Genomic DNA, 17,859 nt, shown 5'->3' on the forward strand with positions numbered 1-17,859 from the left:
AACCTTTACGGAAGTGGGTCGTCTAAGCCGGTTCGGGGTTAGTACAGGGCCCAAGCATGGGTAGGCGCGCCCAGCCAAAGATGCCCCCAATGATATAAACAGGCTGCGTGACCTCGAGGGGGGAAAACGAAAGCACGACGGGACGACTTGTTGATACCTACCACTTTACCTCCTGGGAGCTTGACGGCCCATACTTTAATATCGGCTCTTTTTTACTACAACAGACGTGCCCGTTCTCCCTCTCCCCCCTCTCCACTTTTGGGATTAATATTTATTATTATTATTTTTTCCCCATTCTGCCTTTATGCTCAAAAGTTTCTTTATGGTCTTTATTTTCTTAATACCTTTGGGCCTCACAGATGATCGACTTAATAGTGTGAAACTCCCTTCGTCTAGTTTCTGTTATTTTTGTTTTTCTTCAGGTTTACCTTAATTCTCCACTCTGTCAGATCGATCGTCCAACATTTGTTTTTCCCTCTCTGTCTTCCCTTTTAGTTCCATCCGTCAAATGGCTGTGACGTGGGTGTAACGGTTCGGTATACTTTACATTCCTTACCTACCTGACTAAGACCTTCTGCATACCTGGAAGGATCCCCATTACCTATAATATCTGAGGCGTCATCGGAACTCTTTGGGCTTGGCATCTTCCTTCTCTTTTTGTTTTTATTTTTTTCATTTTTTTTTTATTCACTCACGATTGATCGTTTATTTAATACACCTCAATCATCCTTCCTTCCCTTCCCCTCCACCCTCTCTGTGAAGAGGTGATTGCCCGCCATGACCTCCAGGTAAGTTCCAACCGCCCAGCCCTGTCATATTTAGTTTCCCACGCTAACCATCTCGGGACAGGTTGGATCGTCTGGTCACGTGAGTCTCACTATACTTGGACCATTGTCGTGCTGGCCAATGCTAACTAAGCTTACAGTTTGCTTGAGACGGGCAGCACGCCTCTCATTCGGAACACTGCCGCTCAACAGTTGGGAGATGTCCAGAAGCAACATCCAGATGAACTATTCAACTTACTGGGGCGCATCTTGCCGTATCTCAAGTCGAAATCATGGGATACCAGAACAGCTGCCGCCAAGGCGATCGGACTCATTGTCACAAATGCCGATATTTTTGATCCAAATGAAGAGGATGGCTTAGGGATCAAAAAGGCTGACGATGAGGACGATCTTGCGGTGGAAATCAAATCTGAAGAGGCGCAATTATCTCCCTCGGATGAACTCCTGCAGTTAGAAAGTCTAGATCTAACGTCGATCTTAAAGTACGGAAAAAGGCTACTAGGTAGTGCCGGCAAAGAATATGAATACTCCCTGGCCGCCATGGATCCAATATCTCGATTGCAGCATCAGAAGAAAACATTGAACTCTCGATTGGGCCTTGCAGGGGAGTATATCGAGGACGACCTGATCGATGACACTGACTTAGCTTTGAAGACTCCGGCTATTAAGGAGGATCCGTCTCATGCGGCTGTTTCCCGTGAGAACAGTCACCAACTTTCTGCTCCTGTGACAACACCAAGTGAGCCTGCCAACGGAGAGGAGTCCGGACTGAGCAAGCGGCAACTGAATCAGCTGAAACGAAAAAACAAACAGAGTGCGAAGATGGGTGCGAATAAAGTGCGCGTCGTCGATCTCTCTGCGCGGAAGACGTCCGACGTCACGACACCGTCGGTAACGACTCCGCACCCTATAAAAGCAGAGAACGGAGAAGAGCGGAACGGCGATTCGAAGTCAGACTACTTCTCTCTTGAACGACCATCTGGCGATGATGACTCAAAAATCGTCTCTGAGTTCAAAGGAGAGGCCGCTCCAGAAAAACCTCTGATTCAGCCTGAGTCCTCCGACGAAGGCCCCAGCATCGCATGGCCCTATGAACCAATGTGTGATTTTCTCATGGTCGATCTGTTTGATCCAAATTGGGAAGTTCGACATGGAGCTGCAATGGCCCTCCGAGAGGTCATTCGCGTTCAAGGTGCCGGTGCCGGGCGCTTGCGAGGGAAGAGCAGATCTGAAAATGACACCTTGAATCGTAAATGGTTGGATGATCTTGCTTGTCGCCTTATTTGCGTCCTCATGCTCGACCGTTTCGGCGACTACATCTCTGACAACGTTGTGGCTCCTATTCGAGAGACTGTAGGTCAAACGTTAGGTGCTCTCCTGTCTCAGCTCCCATCCCGTTCCGTCATTGCCGTCTATAGATGCCTATACCGGATCATCATGCAAAATGACCTAGGACTAGAACGCCCTATTTGGGAAGTTTGCCATGGCGGTATGATCGGTCTCAGGTATTTGGTGGCTGTCCGAAAAGACTTGCTCGTCAAGGATGCAAAGCTCATGGACGGTGTCCTGGAGGCAGTCATGAAGGGCCTGGGCGATTACGACGACGATGTGCGTGCAGTGAGTGCGGCAACTCTTGTTCCCATCGCAGAGGAATTCGTGACCTCTCGCCAGAACACGCTCGGCATCTTGATGAACATCGTTTGGGAATGCCTTTCTAATCTGCAAGATGACCTCAGCGCCAGCACTGGATCGGTGATGGACCTTCTAGCGAAGCTCTGCACGTTCCGTGAAGTTCTCGATGCTATGAAAGCGAATGCAGCTGTGGACCCCGAATCGTCGTTTGGCAACCTTGTTCCACGCCTCTATCCTTTCCTGCGACATACAATCACTAGCGTGCGCTCGGCCGTTCTTCGGGCTCTTATGACATTCTTGCAGCTAGAAGGAGATGGCACCAATGAATGGGTCAATGGCAAGGCGCTCCGTCTGATTTTCCAGAATTTGCTGGTGGAGCGGAACGAGACTGTTCTGAAGTTGTCTCTCCAAGTCTGGTCAGAACTGCTCAAAGCTCTCGACAAGCATGGGTCCTTCAAATCCGAAGCCGAACTGCTGTCTCACATCCAACCTCTCATTACCTTAAGTATGGCTCCTTTCGGCGTTCCTCGCTACCCCATCCCGATGAATGCATCCCTCTTCATCAAGCCGTCTGGTGTACCGTTCCCAATGAGCGCAGCGGCACCAGCAAAGTCCTCGCCAAGTGCTTTCAACAATACCTCTGATGCGACCAAGAAGAGGGGTCGCAAAGCAGAGAAGAAAGAAGTGCCCCCGCCTTCAGCTCACAATGTTGATGGCCATATGCTACAAGGTGATATTGACTTGGTAGGCGCGGACACCATGCTGCGGTCTAAGATCCATGCTGCAAAGGCTCTTGGTCAACTGCTCTCTTTTTGGGATAAGAACGGACTTCCAAGCCTGTGGCAGCCTATTCTGCACGGTCTGAAGCACTCAGCATCCACTTCCCAACTTGCAACTGCTATGATTATAGAGGAATATGCCAGGATCCAAGGGTCTGACAGCCCGTATGCTTCTGTACTGTGTGAACAGTTGCGCCCAATTATCGAAGGGGACCGTCCATCATGGTACGGCGATATAGCATGCTATCTTCATGTTGCACGTGCACAATGCCACTCTTTGCTAAATGCCTTCCGGGACCACGCTCATGTTCCTGGTTCGAGATTGCCCGTGCTGGCTGTTATTGTTCAAGGTGAAGCCGAGGCTGGCCCGAGCGCCTTCTCGCTGGCGGACGCCGAAAAGGTCGTTGGACCCGATTTCGAGCGCCTGAAGAAGGGTCTGGCACCCGCTCAGCGCATTACAGCTCTTCAGGTTCTGAATGACACAAGGGCAACTGCAGAGAGTGCAATTAATGAAGCTAGAAGCGTCCGTGAGGCAAGGGACCTGCGTATCCTCGCTGCCGCAGCGGGTGCTCTAGTTGCCATGCATAACATCCCTAAGAAACCGAGTCACATTATTAAGGGAATGATGGATAGTATTAAGAAGGAAGAGAATGCAGAACTCCAACAACGCTCTGCTACTGCAGTTGTCACTCTGGTGGAGTACTATACTACCGCTACCAAGCGAGGCCCTGTCGATAAGGTAATCGGTAATTTGGTGAAATACTGCTGTGTCGATACGTCCGAGACTCCGGAATTCCACCACAATGCCGGACTGGAGAAATCGATTCTATCCCTCCGCAAAGAAGAAGACCGCCGTGACCATCCGGATGCAGCGAAATTTGAAAGGGAAGCAAAGGAAGCCAGAATTATGCGTCGCGGTGCTAAAGAAGCCTTGGAGCAACTGGCTGTCAAGTTCGGCCCAGCACTTCTAGAGAAAGTTCCCAACCTGGCATCTCTGGTTGAGCGGCCGCTTACAGATGCCCTCGCCAATGAGCTTCCTGCGGATATTCACAACCCTGACAATGAGCTTGGTCAAGAAGTCGTGGATGGTTTGTCCACACTACGTGCCTTATTACCCAAGTTCCATCCTGGTCTTCATCCTTGGGTTGTCAGTCTCATGCCCCTGATTGTCAAAGCACTGCAATGTAGACTGTCTGTGATTCGGTATGCGGCTGCCAAGTGCTTCGCAACTGTCTGCAGTGTTATCACGGTGGAAGGCATGACCATGCTAGTCGAGAAAGTACTGCCTACCATCAACAATGGCCTGGATGTGCACCACCGCCAGGGAGCTGTAGAATGCATTTACCATCTTATCCATGTGATGGAAGATGGAATTCTGCCCTATGTCATCTTCCTTGTCGTCCCCGTCCTAGGCCGCATGAGCGATTCTGATAACGATGTCAGGTTGCTAGCCACAACGTCATTTGCAACTCTAGTCAAGCTTGTTCCCCTAGAAGCTGGCATCCCGGATCCTCCTGGTCTCTCCGAGGAATTGCTCAAAGGACGAGAGAGGGAAAGGAAATTCATGTCTCAAATGTTGGATGTCCGGAAGGTGGAGGAGTTCACCTTACCAGTGGCAATTAAGGCGGAGCTTAGACCTTATCAACAAGAGGGTGTCAACTGGCTTGCTTTCCTTAACCGCTATAATTTGCATGGCATTCTTTGTGATGACATGGGTCTCGGCAAGACTCTTCAAACTATTTGCATCGTCGCCAGTGATCATCATTTGCGAGCCGAAGAGTTTGCGCGGACCCAAGCGCCCGAGGTTAGAAAGCTTCCGTCCTTAATCGTCTGTCCCCCGTCGCTCTCTGGACACTGGCAACAAGAAATCAAGCAATACGCCCCGTTCCTTAAGTGTGTTGCGTACGTTGGACCTCCAGTAGAACGTGCGCGGTTGAAAGGTTCCCTTGGCGATGCTGACATTGTTATCACCTCATACGACATTTGCCGAAATGACAGCGATGTTATAACTCCACTGAACTGGAACTACTGCGTCTTGGACGAGGGACATCTTATCAAAAATCCCAAGGCCAAGGTGACCCTGGCTGTTAAGCGTGTCGCAAGCAATCACCGCTTGATTCTTTCCGGTACCCCCATTCAAAACAACGTGTTGGAGTTGTGGTCCCTCTTTGACTTCCTGATGCCTGGCTTCCTCGGTACTGAAAAGGTCTTCCTGGATCGTTTCGCGAAGCCGATTGCAGCGAGTCGTTTCAGCAAATCGTCCTCGAAGGAACAAGAAGCTGGTGCGTTGGCGATTGAGGCCTTGCACAAGCAGGTGCTCCCATTCTTGCTCCGTCGTCTAAAGGAGGAAGTTCTCAATGATCTACCGCCAAAGATTATTCAGAACTACTATTGTGATCCTAGTGAACTTCAGAAGAAACTCTTCGAGGACTTCACAAAGAAGGAGCAGAAGCAGTTGGCGAATAAGATGGGCAGTTCAGAAAAGTCCGACAAAGAGCACATCTTCCAAGCATTGCAGTACATGCGACGCCTCTGCAACTCTCCTGCGCTTGTCGTTAAAGACGGGCATAAGCAGTATGACGAGGTCCAGCAATACCTTCATGCGAAGAATTCTTACATCCGCGATGTTGCACATGCCCCTAAGCTAAGCGCTTTGCGTGACCTCCTCCTCGACTGTGGCATCGGTGTTGACCCGCCAAGCGAAGGGGACCTGGGTACTGGCGCAAGCTACGTGAGTCCCCACCGGGCCCTAATTTTCTGCCAGATGAAGGAAATGCTCGACATCGTGCAAAGCGAAGTTCTTAAGAAGCTTCTACCCTCGGTTCAGTATCTCCGTCTAGACGGTAGTGTGGAAGCCACCAAACGTCAGGACATTGTCAACCGGTTCAATACAGATCCCAGTTACGATGCCTTGCTTCTGACAACTAGTGTTGGTGGACTCGGTCTGAACCTGACAGGTGCCGACACAGTCATCTTCGTCGAACATGACTGGAACCCACAGAAGGATATCCAGGCCATGGACCGTGCGCATCGTATCGGTCAGAAGAAGGTCGTCAATGTGTACCGATTGATCACCAGGGGTACTTTGGAGGAGAAGATTCTGAAGTAAGTTTGCTTTCCATTTTGAATTTTTAATAGACCCACGACATATACTAACCTGTCTACCACAGCCTCCAACGCTTCAAGATCGACGTGGCATCGACGGTGGTCAACCAACAAAATGCAGGGCTAAACACCATGGACACAGACCAGCTCCTAGACCTATTCAACCTCGGAGAAACAGCCGAAAATGCCGAGAAGCCCAGCGACAACGCCGCGGGCAACGAAGTCGACATGGTCGACATCGACGGCGAAGTCAAAGAAAAGGGCAAGAAGGGCTGGCTCGACGATCTCGGCGAGCTCTGGGACGATCGTCAATACCAAGAAGAATACAACCTGGACTCTTTCTTGCAGACAATGAAAGGATGATAGATAACTTATCTTCTCAAGACCTCGATTTACCCAAACAAATCATGTTGTGTGGACTGGAATTCTCGAGTTCGTTCTTATCGAACCTCACAGAAAAGATACCTCAACTGCAAAAGACATCCCTCAGTCATGCTTTTTCTTCTTTTCTGTCTTATTTCTCATTTCACCCCTCTTCTTTTCACCTTTTGAATCCTATCTTATTACTAGACGACTGATTGAACCCGGGTGGGCGTTAGTGTTGTACATCCATCACTCAGATTCTCTCCTCTTTACCCCCCTGTTTTCATACGAACTGTATCCCAGGAGTTAGGCGGCGATCTGTTTGTTTTCGAATTTCTTACTTTATCTTAATGATTCATTGAATCATTGATTGAACGAATGACTCGGTGCTTACGAAGACGAAATCAAGGATAGACATGGAGGGGAATTATCTTTCTTATTTTATTCCCTTCCGTGGTGTTTTTTTATGTTACTTTATTATCCTTTTTCTTTTCTTTTCCCTGCTGTACTTTTACTACTGCACTTGTGTACATATTGACAGGCGGTTGTCCATATCATTCGATCTTACTACCGGTACCTTGATACAGTATTTGGTCTGTTACGGACAAACATGTTTCTCTACTTGAAGGATATGATGAAGTAGTGTCTATTGTAATTACTGAGTAGATGTTGGTTTATTGTAGTGTATGATGTAATTGATTCATTGAAATGATCTTATACACTGATAATGTAGCTGAAACAAAATAGGAAACAAAAATCATCGAAACCATTTGTAGGTACGTTCATTATTTCAACAAAGTATCAAACCGATCAACCAACAATCACCATGACTTATGGAGACCTAAACAAACAGAAAGAAGATCACAAAACGCCGTCCAGAACCTGCATACCGGATGCCTCCGAACGCCTGCGTGTGACAAGAATCAAAGACCCACTGATAGGTAGATAGGGGAAAAGAGACCAGGCCCAAAAGGAGAGAAATATCAGAGCCGATAAAACAAGTAAATACAATGACTGATCGGTGATTTGGTATAATCTACGTGGAAAATAAACAGAGCATATTCGTCTGGGGAATTTGAAAGAAAGTTCTCAACGTCGAAATGGCGTCTATGTGCGACCCAAACTCTCGTAAAATGCAATAACTGGTCGTGGCAGTTCCAAGTGCTTCGTTATGGTGGACAAGGAACGATTAAGAGCGGTTCTTTGGCTGGGCGAGCGCGTTCAGCCGGCTCATAGTCAGCGCATTACGGCTCTTCTGTCGTGCACTGGCTGGGGTTCCCGTTCGACTAGCACTTGTGGTCGATCGGAGAGGAGTGTGTGAACGCGCCTTGGTGGGGCTAGGGGTTGGCATCTTCGATGGGGAGAACTTGAATGGTGAGAGCTTAGATGGGGAGCTCAGTTTAACTCTCTTCGCACTGCGGTTTTCTGCGGCAGTATCGGCTGGCGGCACATTCTCCGTGTCAACATCTCTCCCAGCTGCATCTCGGTGTCTCTTCTTGTTGCCGATGCCATGAGGCACACCTGGAACATCGGGAAGAGAAGGGTCGTGAGTGGCCTCCGTCTCGCGGTGTCGCTTTTTGCTGCCGATTCCATGTGGAACGCCGGGAATATCCGGTAGGGAGAGATTGGTAGGGGCATCTGATTGACGGACGTGGCGGATGGTGGGCGACTTGGTCTTGCTATCGGACTTCTTTGAAGCATGGTCCGGTGTCAAGGCTGGCAAAGTGGGATAAACAATGTCCGATGCAACTCGGGACGGAGAGCCGGCAGTAAATTTGGAGGGAGATGGGGATGGCAGAGCTTCATCATCCTGCAATCTAGTACTGGAGGAGAACTCAACGCGCTTCTTGGGTGATGGTGTCACTGCAGACTCTTCTGAAGCATCGTGGGTTGAGCCCAACAAGAATTTGGAACTGAATTCGGGGGCTGCCACATGTGTGCCTGCTGCGATCTTCGCAGGATCTTTCGAAAACAAAGGTTGATGTGGACGAAGGATCGACTTTAGGTTCAACTGGGGCAAGCCACTCTTAAATCGAGGATTGAAGTCCGTGTTGGGCGTGCGCGGGGTATTCGACTGCTTTGAGGTAGGGGAATGTGCAAGAGATGGTCGAGGGAGCATGCTTGTCCGTGGGGGTCTGAGGCTGGTGGACGAAGTACGCGCCATGGAGGCTCGAGTAGGAGTCATCAATGAACTGCGGATAGCGGGCCTTGTGCGAGTCACGGCTGGCTTTGAAGCGCTCTTCTCACCAACAGTCTCACGGCGAGTGGAGGTGTCATCGCTCCTATCACGTTTGACGCGCTTGGCACCAACTGGAGCAGGGGCAGGCGATTTAGTCGGCGATTTGGTGGGCGAATTTTGGTTAGACTCATCCAGCCGTGCCTTGGAGGTGGTCCGCTTGAGATCCTTGCGGACGGGCTGGAAGCGACCAGGAGTGGCGCGGAAGGCAGACGCGTGTCCAGCAATTGAATCCATCTTCTTGAATTCCGCCATATGAGCAGCGTTGAATCGGCTAGCCTGGCCCTTTGGTTCAGCGATCTTGCGATTTTCTGTCTGGTTGTTGCTATCCTGGTCGGGCTGACTCTCCTTCTCCTGAACCATCTGAGCTTTGATTCTAGCAACATCCTCGCGCACGCTCTCCATGAGCTTCTTAGCTTCATCGCTTAGCTGGGAGTCGGCGGAAGAAAACTTGAACTCGAAGGCGGGCGTTCCGTAGTATGTCGAAGCGGGCGACGTCTTTGTCTTGCTTGGGGTAGTCTCAACTAGAGAATCTTTCATCACGTTCCCTTCGGCATCTTTCTTAATCGGGTTGAAACCCAGGATCAGGCCCGAGTCCGCCTGCTTGGTGGTGCTTTGGTGGACTTTGCTGGGATGCATCTCTTGGTGGGATGGACGAGTGACTGCACTGGTGGGCGTTTTCGCCGGGGTTTGCTTTTGAGCGGGAGTAGCCTTGTGTGGGGTGCGGACATTGGTTGTGGACTTCGGAGTAGTAGTGGTGGTGTTAGTAGTGGTGTGGTTGGAGGGAACGTCGGCGGGAGTCTCGTCGCGTTCCATGACGGAGGGGAGTTTGTTGTTATTGTTGGTGGTGTCAGTAGTGGTGTTGTTGACAGGTGACGCGGGCGGCTGCGGTTCCTTCAACCAGGAACCAAAGTTAGTTGTCTGGTACTTGACAAGACAGAAGCAAGGGCAAACTTGGGCAAGTGAATGAATTGGAGTCAACAGTCGATGGATTTGTGGGTGACTTACATTCGAAGCCTGGCGATTACGCAGGCGGGCGGACCGTCGAACCGCCATGATGATGGGAAGTGAGCGGTAGAAATTGAATTCAGCAAGTGATGGAAGAAGCGATCAGTGGAATGATGGAATCGTGGCAAAGGTGACGAAGGGATGAAAAAGAGAAAAGGGAACGAAGGGCGACTCTCCCGATTAGGCGAGAATGTAAACAAATATTGCCGGGCGGTGAGCTGACGTCAGTGGAGTGATTTCATCTAACGTGACTGGAGCATCTGATGTCAGATGCCCTTAATTGACCTCGAGACACTACCACCATGTATCGTCAGTATCCCACTCTAGCTTCCCAACTAGGGAACATATCTCCAACATACCAGTATGTATGACAGGTTCCAAGGGACCCGCCGAACATATTACTCGCAGATAAAGTAGGAAATAGATGGCCCAGGAGCTGCAGGGCGCGAAATTAGACATTCTTGGATGGACAGGACGATCAATCATCGCTCTCCGTTTTCTTCTCTCCCCGGCCCCCTATTGCGTTCCTTACGCCCCCAACTCTGTAGTTCTGCATTCCCAAGTCATCGTTGATCCTCGTATACTCGAGTAGATACATGTTGCTCCAGTAACATGGGACTTCATAGTTTGAATAAGCTCTAAAGAAACCTAGTTCGAGCTAGCTTATCATCCGGTCATGAGCGAGGAGAAGACCATTACGCTTGTGGGGACCAATTAACATAACTTTCTAGAATCTCCCGTATATCGCTAATAATAGTAGTAGTAGGCTGATGTCAACATGCGTACTATTATGGGATACTCGGCGATTATTTAGTACACTCTTCATTAAGTGGCGAGCTAACTATTCACTATCAACAAACCCGAGATAAAAAACAACAAAAACAGCAGTAATATCAAGCACCATGCCCGTATTACATCCCTAAATCGTACTCTCCCCTGGGCAATTCTCTACCTCAATTACAAGGTCACAACGATCTTCCTCGCCGAGATGCCCTTCTGGAACAAAGAAACACCCTCAGGGATCTTCTCCAAGCCCTCTCCAACCACCAAGGGCTCAGGAACCGGCTTCAACGTCCCATCCTTCAACGCCTCAGGGATAAACTTGCCCCAAACATACTCAGAGATCTCCTTATGATCATGGAGATTCGCGACATCAACAACTGTTCGCACATATCAGTACACCTGACTCCCATAACGAGGATATCGGATAGGTATGAAACTCACCACCAACAAGCTCCACCTCTTCCGGAATATCCTTAACCGGCACAGGCAAGTTCGTAACCACACGTCCACCACCAAGTCCCTTGACCACGTCCGCACATTTCCTGATCGTCTCCTCCTCCGCAATAGCTTCCAGGACACCCAGAAATTCCCCAGGAGTATCCCGAATAGCCTGGATCAGGTCCTGAATGATGCTATCCTCGTGGTAATCCAGCACCTTGGCGGCACCGAGGCTCTGCACGAAGGAATGGTTCTTCGCAGACGCGGTGGCGATGACGGTGGCCCCCGATGCTACTGCCATTTGAATCGCTGCGCTGCCGGTGCTCGATGAGCCGCCCCAGACGAGGATGACCTTGTTGATGGGGCTTGCTTTGGGGGTAAGGGGTAAGGGGAGTTCAAGCCGGCCAGCTGGGTAGAGGCCCATTGTTGCCGTTGATAGGGCTAGAGGGAGGACGCTCCCGCTTTCGAAGGACATGGTGTCCGGGAGGGGGGCCACGAGGTTGACTTTACAGATTGTGTAGTTCTGGAAGCCGGAGTCCCTGATTTCGTTTGTAAGGAACCAATTGGCTCCTCTACAAGGAGGTTGGTTAGTCTAGCCCTTCGGTAGTCTGTGAAGTGAGGTGGGTTTGTTCCTACCCTATTACTCGGTCTCCCTTTTTGAAGGTGGTTACGTCTTGGCCCACTTCGTAAATCTCTCCGGCTACGTCGGCGCCGAGGATCTATTTGGGCATGTTTGTTAGCTACTGTTTTCAAGGGAGAAGAGGTATACTCACAAAGGGATACTTTTTGGGGAAAGGTAAGTGCGGTCCATAGATCTGGATCTTCCAGTCCACTGAGAATATTCAGTTAGCGACCTCCTATGAAAGCATGAAGGAAGCAAGACGTGTGAACGCACTGGGGTTGACCGCGACAGCTTTGTTCTTGATCAAAACTTCATCAGGACCGGGGCTAGGCAATGGGGCCTCTTGGACAACGAACTGTCCGCCCGCTTCTAAAAGCCAGACCGCAGAGTTGGAGGAAGACATGGTTGCAAAGGGCTTATACTGGGAGACTTTGAACGGATATAAGCTTGAGTAGATTGTGTCGATTTTGATTGTGATTGCGACTGTGTATTAAACAGAGAGTATCCTCTTGCTGAGGGTGGTCTCTATTTATACCCATCTTTTCCATCGTCCTGTCGGTGTTAACGGAGCAGTCCAAGCGACCTCGAGCCGAATTCACATCAGAGCTACTTGGATAGTGATAGAACGTTGAGTATGGTGAATCTGTGGGGACTTAGAATGGGTTCTGCTAATTGATGGATCGGCGACTTTAGGGCTATGGGAAAAATACGAGCCAGGGTTAGGCTGTTGGAACTGCGTAGTTTATCGGCGTTCCGTCTTAACTCCAATTTATCTCCGAAGGGACAAACATCGAGCAACGTCAAAGTATTAGAAATCGAGTGCTTTGTTTCTGTTTCCTTCTTCACGGAACTTGGTGAATTACGTGGCTATGATTGCTCAGCTCGTATATTTTTGACTTTTGTACACAGGTGATCAATCATCCAGTAATTGATAGTACAGGTAACACTGACTCTACTTTGGTTCCAGGTTTGTCAGTCATCATAATCCAAATGGATAAGTCTCCTCCTTTCCTAGTGGCGTCGCCGGCTCATGTTTCTCCAGTGGCTTCACAGCCTGTGTTTCATCGAACCACACATACCCATCAAACTGGTTGAGCAGGTCTGCCGCGGAATAGTGGGATATCTTCTCTGTATCCGGCCGGTAGATCACACCGATGAATCGTTCAAGCCGAAGAGGCGCAGCTTCAAACGCAGCCGCCAGGCCTGGATCGATGTGGTCCCGTCGCAGATCGATTAAGAAACTCGAGATTCCTGTATTATGGGCGACCCGTTCCCAGCTATCTTCCCGCGAGGGCCGAACATCCATGACCTCCATGTCTTCATCCCATTCGTGTGCTGCTGCCACCGTACCGGTGTGCGTGCCACAGCCAATCAAGGCAACATTGTTACGGCCGAACTGCTCACGGCATAACTGGCCGATATTCACCTCTTTGCGCCGGATCCCCATACTAGTGTGTCGAGCGTCTCCGCAGTGAGAATTGTGTGCCCACACCACGGCTTTTGTGCCTTCGGGCTTATGACGCAATATTCGACGAAGAGTATCTACCATGTGTGTATCACGCAGTGTCCACGACGACGCCGAGCTGTAATACATAGCTTTATAGTAGCGCTCGGCATCGCGCACCAGATACGCATTCTGTTCACTGCTATGGTATTCCTCGCCGTCATGGCGGTTTTCGGAGTACTCCAGTCGTCGTTGTAGCAAGTCACGGAGCGTGTCTAGCACCCCCTTCTCACAATTCCTCATCCCGCGCACCGAAGCGAGCCCGTACATCGCAGGATCATCCACCCATGGCTGCAGGCAGCCGTACCGCTGACGCGCAACTTTACCAGCAGCGGGATCAACACGGTCGAGGTAGTCAATCACTTCCCGGATCGAGGCCCCCATGCTGTATATGTCGAGACCATAAAACCCGGCTTTCTTGCTGTCTGGTACCTGCGCATTGTAATCCCGCATCCATTCGACCAGCTCCTGCATTTCGCGATTGCGCCACATCCACGTGGGAAACCGAGTAAAAGGATCGATGGGTTTCGAGTGGCCCCCGATCTTTGCCTTGGGGCCTGGACGCTGACGCACGTAGCGGTCGATTACCTCGGCGTCGGGCCAATCAGCCTCTACGGCTACCACGGTGAAGCCATGGTGCTGGATTAAACGCTTGGTGATCTCTGCCCGCGCGCTGTAGAATTCCGAGGTGCCATGGCTGCCATCGCCCAGAAGGACAAGGCGATAATCCGCGAAGCTGTCGAAGTTTGAGCTGAAGCTGGGGTCTTTAATGTCCGGCAGAGGATGGGCTGCCGCTGCGAATAGTCCCTGGAGCTGTGACATAGTAGTTGGATGCTGTCGCAACGGTTGTATGAAACTCCAAAATTTACGGTTCATGAGTTCATGTTGTATACATACTGGCTCGATACTATTGACACTGTAGTAATATAAGTATATAGTCTATTGTTGAGCGGGTGGCAAATGAAATCATATGCCTATTGACCAGCGATCATCATGACTTCATATGCTCTCCATAGTAATATTGAGTATAACCTTTCCTAATTGTATATTTAGAAGGTCTTAATCCTCCAGTAATATTAACTAGAACCTACAGCAGCAGTTTCATCGAGCGAAACTGTTATAGCAGACACTAGACAGACCTTTCTATAATATAACGTGGATAGTATCAAGAATCGTAGCCTTGGTTTACCGCTCGGATCCATTGTCCTCCGAACCGATCTCGAATTCATCTGGTACATGGCCGTAAAGCCACTTCGATCTCATATTGGAACACGTCTCCAGATGGCCATACGGGACGCCCGTTCCGTTTCATGATCGTCAAGTCCGGCTTCTCAAGGGAATGATGGGCTTTGGATCCTTCTGGTATTTGCCATCGATTGATGCCCGAGCTGGCAGTTTTTTAACAGTTTAGCGCATCCCTTGACCAAAATTGCAGTGTTTGCTTGCTTTCTAAATCTCACCGAATGAGGACAGCCTTTGGATATAGCTTTTGCTCCGTCGCCGTTTGGTAGGCAATAGCAATGTATTGTCGAATGGTTTGGGCGCTAGGCCGAAGGATTTGCTGGCTTCTGTTCTCACAGTGAACCATGCTGTCAATAGGCCATCTGATTGGCTGTATTTAGTGAGCTGGACTCTGATAGCTCCAACTCCCCCGTCATACATCGAGATTATCTGGAGGCAGGGGACGGGCTGCCGCTGTCCATAGTTCCTAAAGTTGTGACATAGTATGAACTTGTCGGAACGGTCGCAAATAATTCCACAATGTGCGATTCATGAATCAATGTTGAGTACACAATGGCTCAATGTTGTCTAACACTGTAGTGATATGAATTTGTTAGAGAGTTCATTCTATTGTTGGCCGAGCGGCAAATAAAGATCACATGTCCGTCAACGGCGGTCATGATGACTTCACACCCTCTCCATATGCGCCTTCACGGCTGTCAAACGAAACAGAACGACCATTAAGCATTTCGAGGTTAATGTAGGTCATGAAATTTCCCAAGTGCATGCTCAGAAGATCCAATTATCCAGGAATTTTAACCAGAACCTACAATAGTCCTCTATATCCCAGCATTCGTAGGATCATGTCAGATGCATTCCCGGATGTCGCCTCTCGCCTGGAGCGTTTCCAAGAAGCTCAGGAATCACTGTATGGCGACCTCCGCTCTATTGCGAACCCCCAAGATTGGACTCCACCCCAGCAGTCTGGAGGTCATCGCGGTCGATACCTCTGGACTGACGCTTTCGGTGTGATCAACTTCATCACCCTACACCGTGAGTATGAGAAGGCGCTGGCATCCTCTACCTCTGCACCTGATGACCGATACTTGACGCTGGCACGTCGACTAGTTCAAACAGTACATGACGTGCTGGGGCGCACGCGGGATGGCCAAAGTCGCCTTCCTGGCGCAACAGACGACAATCCGATGGGTGGTGGACTGCGTATTGGTAAGATAGAAGAACACGGCTCAGACGGTGATGGCCAATACCATCACTATCTAACCATATGGATGTTCGCCCTCAACCGGCTATCGCTGGCAACAGGTGACCCAACGTACAATCGGCAGGCGATAGCGTTGGCGAAAGCCATTCACCCTCGATTCTTCATCGGACGCCATTTGTCCCGGCCGCGGATGGTGTGGAAGATGTCGATGGATCTGTCCACAGCCCTGGTGGCTTCGGAGGGTAATCTGGACCCGGTCGATGGCTTTGTAACGTTCCGGTTGTTGCAGGCGGCAGCGATGCAGATGGGCGAGGGCGAAGTGCTGGCTAACGAGATTGCGGATTACAGGAAGGTGATGGAGAGAAAAGGAAAGCACTTTGTGACGAGCGATCCGTTGGATCTGGGGATGAGCCTGTGGACAGCACATTGGTTCGCAGAGAAGGAGGATTGGGCAACACAATTGTCCGGTGAATGTTTTGAGCACATCTGTATGCCTTCAATGCCCGACTTGCCCCTCTCGTCATGTTTGGGAATAACATCAGACAGATGAGCTTTTTGAGATTGACCGTTACCTCGATCGCAGCCACAAATATCGCCTGGCTTTTCGGGAATTCGGAACTTGCATGGGCATCAAATGCATGTCAGAGCAATCGACCGAGAAAGAAAGCGCAGTCGATCTCAAGGTGTATGCTGACAAGATCCTGGACTCGTGGAATATATACATGCAAAAATCACTCGCAACCAAAATGACGCCGGATGATCTTCGCCCAATCACGCGGGTAATGTACGCATCGGCATTGCTACCAGGAGGTTAGTATATAAATTCCCGATGCTGCGGCACGTTAATAATATTGGGCTGACCGTAATCTGCAGCTTTTGCTCGCGGGTACTTAGGGCCAGAACCTATGCCCAGCCCAGAGAGGTAACCAAACAAAGACCTTGAGCAGCCAAAATGTACTTGAAAAACAAATTCATGTGTATATTTTGCATGTAGTACTCTACAATATGTATCATTGCGCCAGATACCGTGTATACTCGACAATATATGTCCCCGGTGGCAAATCGTATCAACGTCACGCAAAGAAAACAATGAACACTCTATACGCCTGGAATGCCCACAACATCCCTCCAGGGGATGACCCGCCGGGGCAGAATGTAGATGGCATAAACGGCGCTTAGGGCGACCAGTAAACCGGTCAACTGTCACGTATTAGTTAATCCTCGAAAAAAGGGTGCTTCGGCTAAACAAGCGTGTCAAAGGGGCGAAATACCTTCTCAAACCACGTATGGAACCAGATAGCAGTCATCAACAACATCCACCAACCCAGGCCCGTAACTGCGCCCACGAACCATACAGACCACTTCCTCGGCCCATTCAATTCGCGATCCGCGTCCTCCGACTTTTTGCTTCCCTGGTCGATGTCCGGAGCGCCCCTCCATGCTCCAATTGTCTCAAATACCAGCATCGCAGTCGCAAGGACCAGCATGAACACGTGTCCGCTTACATCATGACCGCCTCTCCATGCTCCACCGGCGGCCTTGCACGCGGTAGCCGTCAACAGGGTGTGAAATGAGGCAGAACCCTCTTCAGCCTGCGGGACGACCTGCTCACACTTCCCACCCGAAATAACAAAACTGCGATCGATTATTGCCGGACCAAAAAACCATTGTGTAGTCAGGTACCAAACTAGGGTAGCCAGAGAATAACGAGCGAGCGCCTGGCCGACCCGCCGCGGTTGTTGACTGGAAGTGGTCGTGTACGGGAGTTGAGAGAATAGAAGGGAAGCGAAAGCCGCAGTAACCCAAAGCCAGCCAACCTTCACAAAATATACATTAAAGACATTGTCCTTGCGGGCGAAGTAATTGACGGGGTGTTGGGGGAGGTTTACATCCGCAGCGATTGAAGGGGCTAGAGGAGTCGGATGGTCGGAGGGAGGATCTCGAGTTCCCTGTGCTGTCGGAGAGAGAACAGAAAACAGCGATCCTATAATTAAGGTAATAGGATAGACAAGGAGGGCTGTCGTAGGTGGTTGGTATAACCGCGGTATTGTTGTGGAAGGGGATTTGTCTGGTGATGCCATGTTTTTTTCACCTGCCTAATTTCGTTCGGTTTTCGATCTCCTTTCTCAGCCTTCCACGTTTCCTCCGTCAGATTACCTGA

General features: G+C 50.0%; 6 protein-coding genes across 6 annotated transcripts; 2 read left to right on the top strand and 4 right to left on the bottom strand.

Annotated features, from left to right (window-relative positions):
• Nucleotides 1-777: 777 nt before the first annotated feature.
• Nucleotides 778-6,664, top strand: AO090009000349 (DNA-binding ATPase; the record flags this gene model as incomplete). Its single annotated transcript, XM_023234885.1, has 3 exons — nucleotides 778-788; nucleotides 926-6,301; nucleotides 6,367-6,664. 3 exons carry the CDS (start codon nucleotides 778-780, stop codon nucleotides 6,662-6,664), a joined length of 5,685 nt encoding a protein of 1,894 aa, XP_023088624.1.
• A 1,189-nt stretch (nucleotides 6,665-7,853) lies between these two features.
• AO090009000350 (uncharacterized protein) lies at nucleotides 7,854-9,956 on the bottom strand (the record flags this gene model as incomplete). Its single annotated transcript, XM_023234893.1, has 1 exon — nucleotides 7,854-9,956. The coding sequence occupies one exon, from the start codon at nucleotides 9,954-9,956 to the stop codon at nucleotides 7,854-7,856; it is 2,103 nt and encodes a 700-aa protein (XP_023088625.1).
• Nucleotides 9,957-10,865: 909 nt separating this feature from the next.
• Nucleotides 10,866-12,154, bottom strand: AO090009000351 (zinc-binding alcohol dehydrogenase family protein; the record flags this gene model as incomplete). Its single annotated transcript, XM_001816775.1, has 5 exons — nucleotides 10,866-11,068; nucleotides 11,133-11,701; nucleotides 11,766-11,848; nucleotides 11,903-11,961; nucleotides 12,025-12,154. The coding sequence occupies 5 exons, from the start codon at nucleotides 12,152-12,154 to the stop codon at nucleotides 10,866-10,868; spliced, it is 1,044 nt and encodes a 347-aa protein (XP_001816827.1).
• A 576-nt stretch (nucleotides 12,155-12,730) lies between these two features.
• Nucleotides 12,731-14,131, bottom strand: AO090009000352 (putative erythromycin esterase; the record flags this gene model as incomplete). Its single annotated transcript, XM_001816776.3, has 1 exon — nucleotides 12,731-14,131. One exon carries the CDS (start codon nucleotides 14,129-14,131, stop codon nucleotides 12,731-12,733), a length of 1,401 nt encoding a protein of 466 aa, XP_001816828.3.
• A 1,112-nt stretch (nucleotides 14,132-15,243) lies between these two features.
• Nucleotides 15,244-16,624, top strand: AO090009000354 (uncharacterized protein; the record flags this gene model as incomplete). Its single annotated transcript, XM_023234905.1, has 4 exons — nucleotides 15,244-15,529; nucleotides 15,605-16,186; nucleotides 16,245-16,508; nucleotides 16,572-16,624. The coding sequence occupies 4 exons, from the start codon at nucleotides 15,244-15,246 to the stop codon at nucleotides 16,622-16,624; spliced, it is 1,185 nt and encodes a 394-aa protein (XP_023088626.1).
• Nucleotides 16,625-16,939: 315 nt separating this feature from the next.
• On the bottom strand, nucleotides 16,940-17,779 carry AO090009000355 (putative inositol phospholipid biosynthesis protein Scs3; the record flags this gene model as incomplete). The annotated part of the gene is made up of 1 exon (XM_001816778.3): nucleotides 16,940-17,779. The coding sequence occupies one exon, from the start codon at nucleotides 17,777-17,779 to the stop codon at nucleotides 16,940-16,942; it is 840 nt and encodes a 279-aa protein (XP_001816830.3).
• Nucleotides 17,780-17,859: the final 80 nt, after the last annotated feature.

Source organism: Aspergillus oryzae, chromosome 1 (genome assembly GCF_000184455.2).
Source record: "Aspergillus oryzae RIB40 DNA, chromosome 1".
NCBI lineage: Eukaryota > Fungi > Ascomycota > Eurotiomycetes > Eurotiales > Aspergillaceae > Aspergillus > Aspergillus oryzae.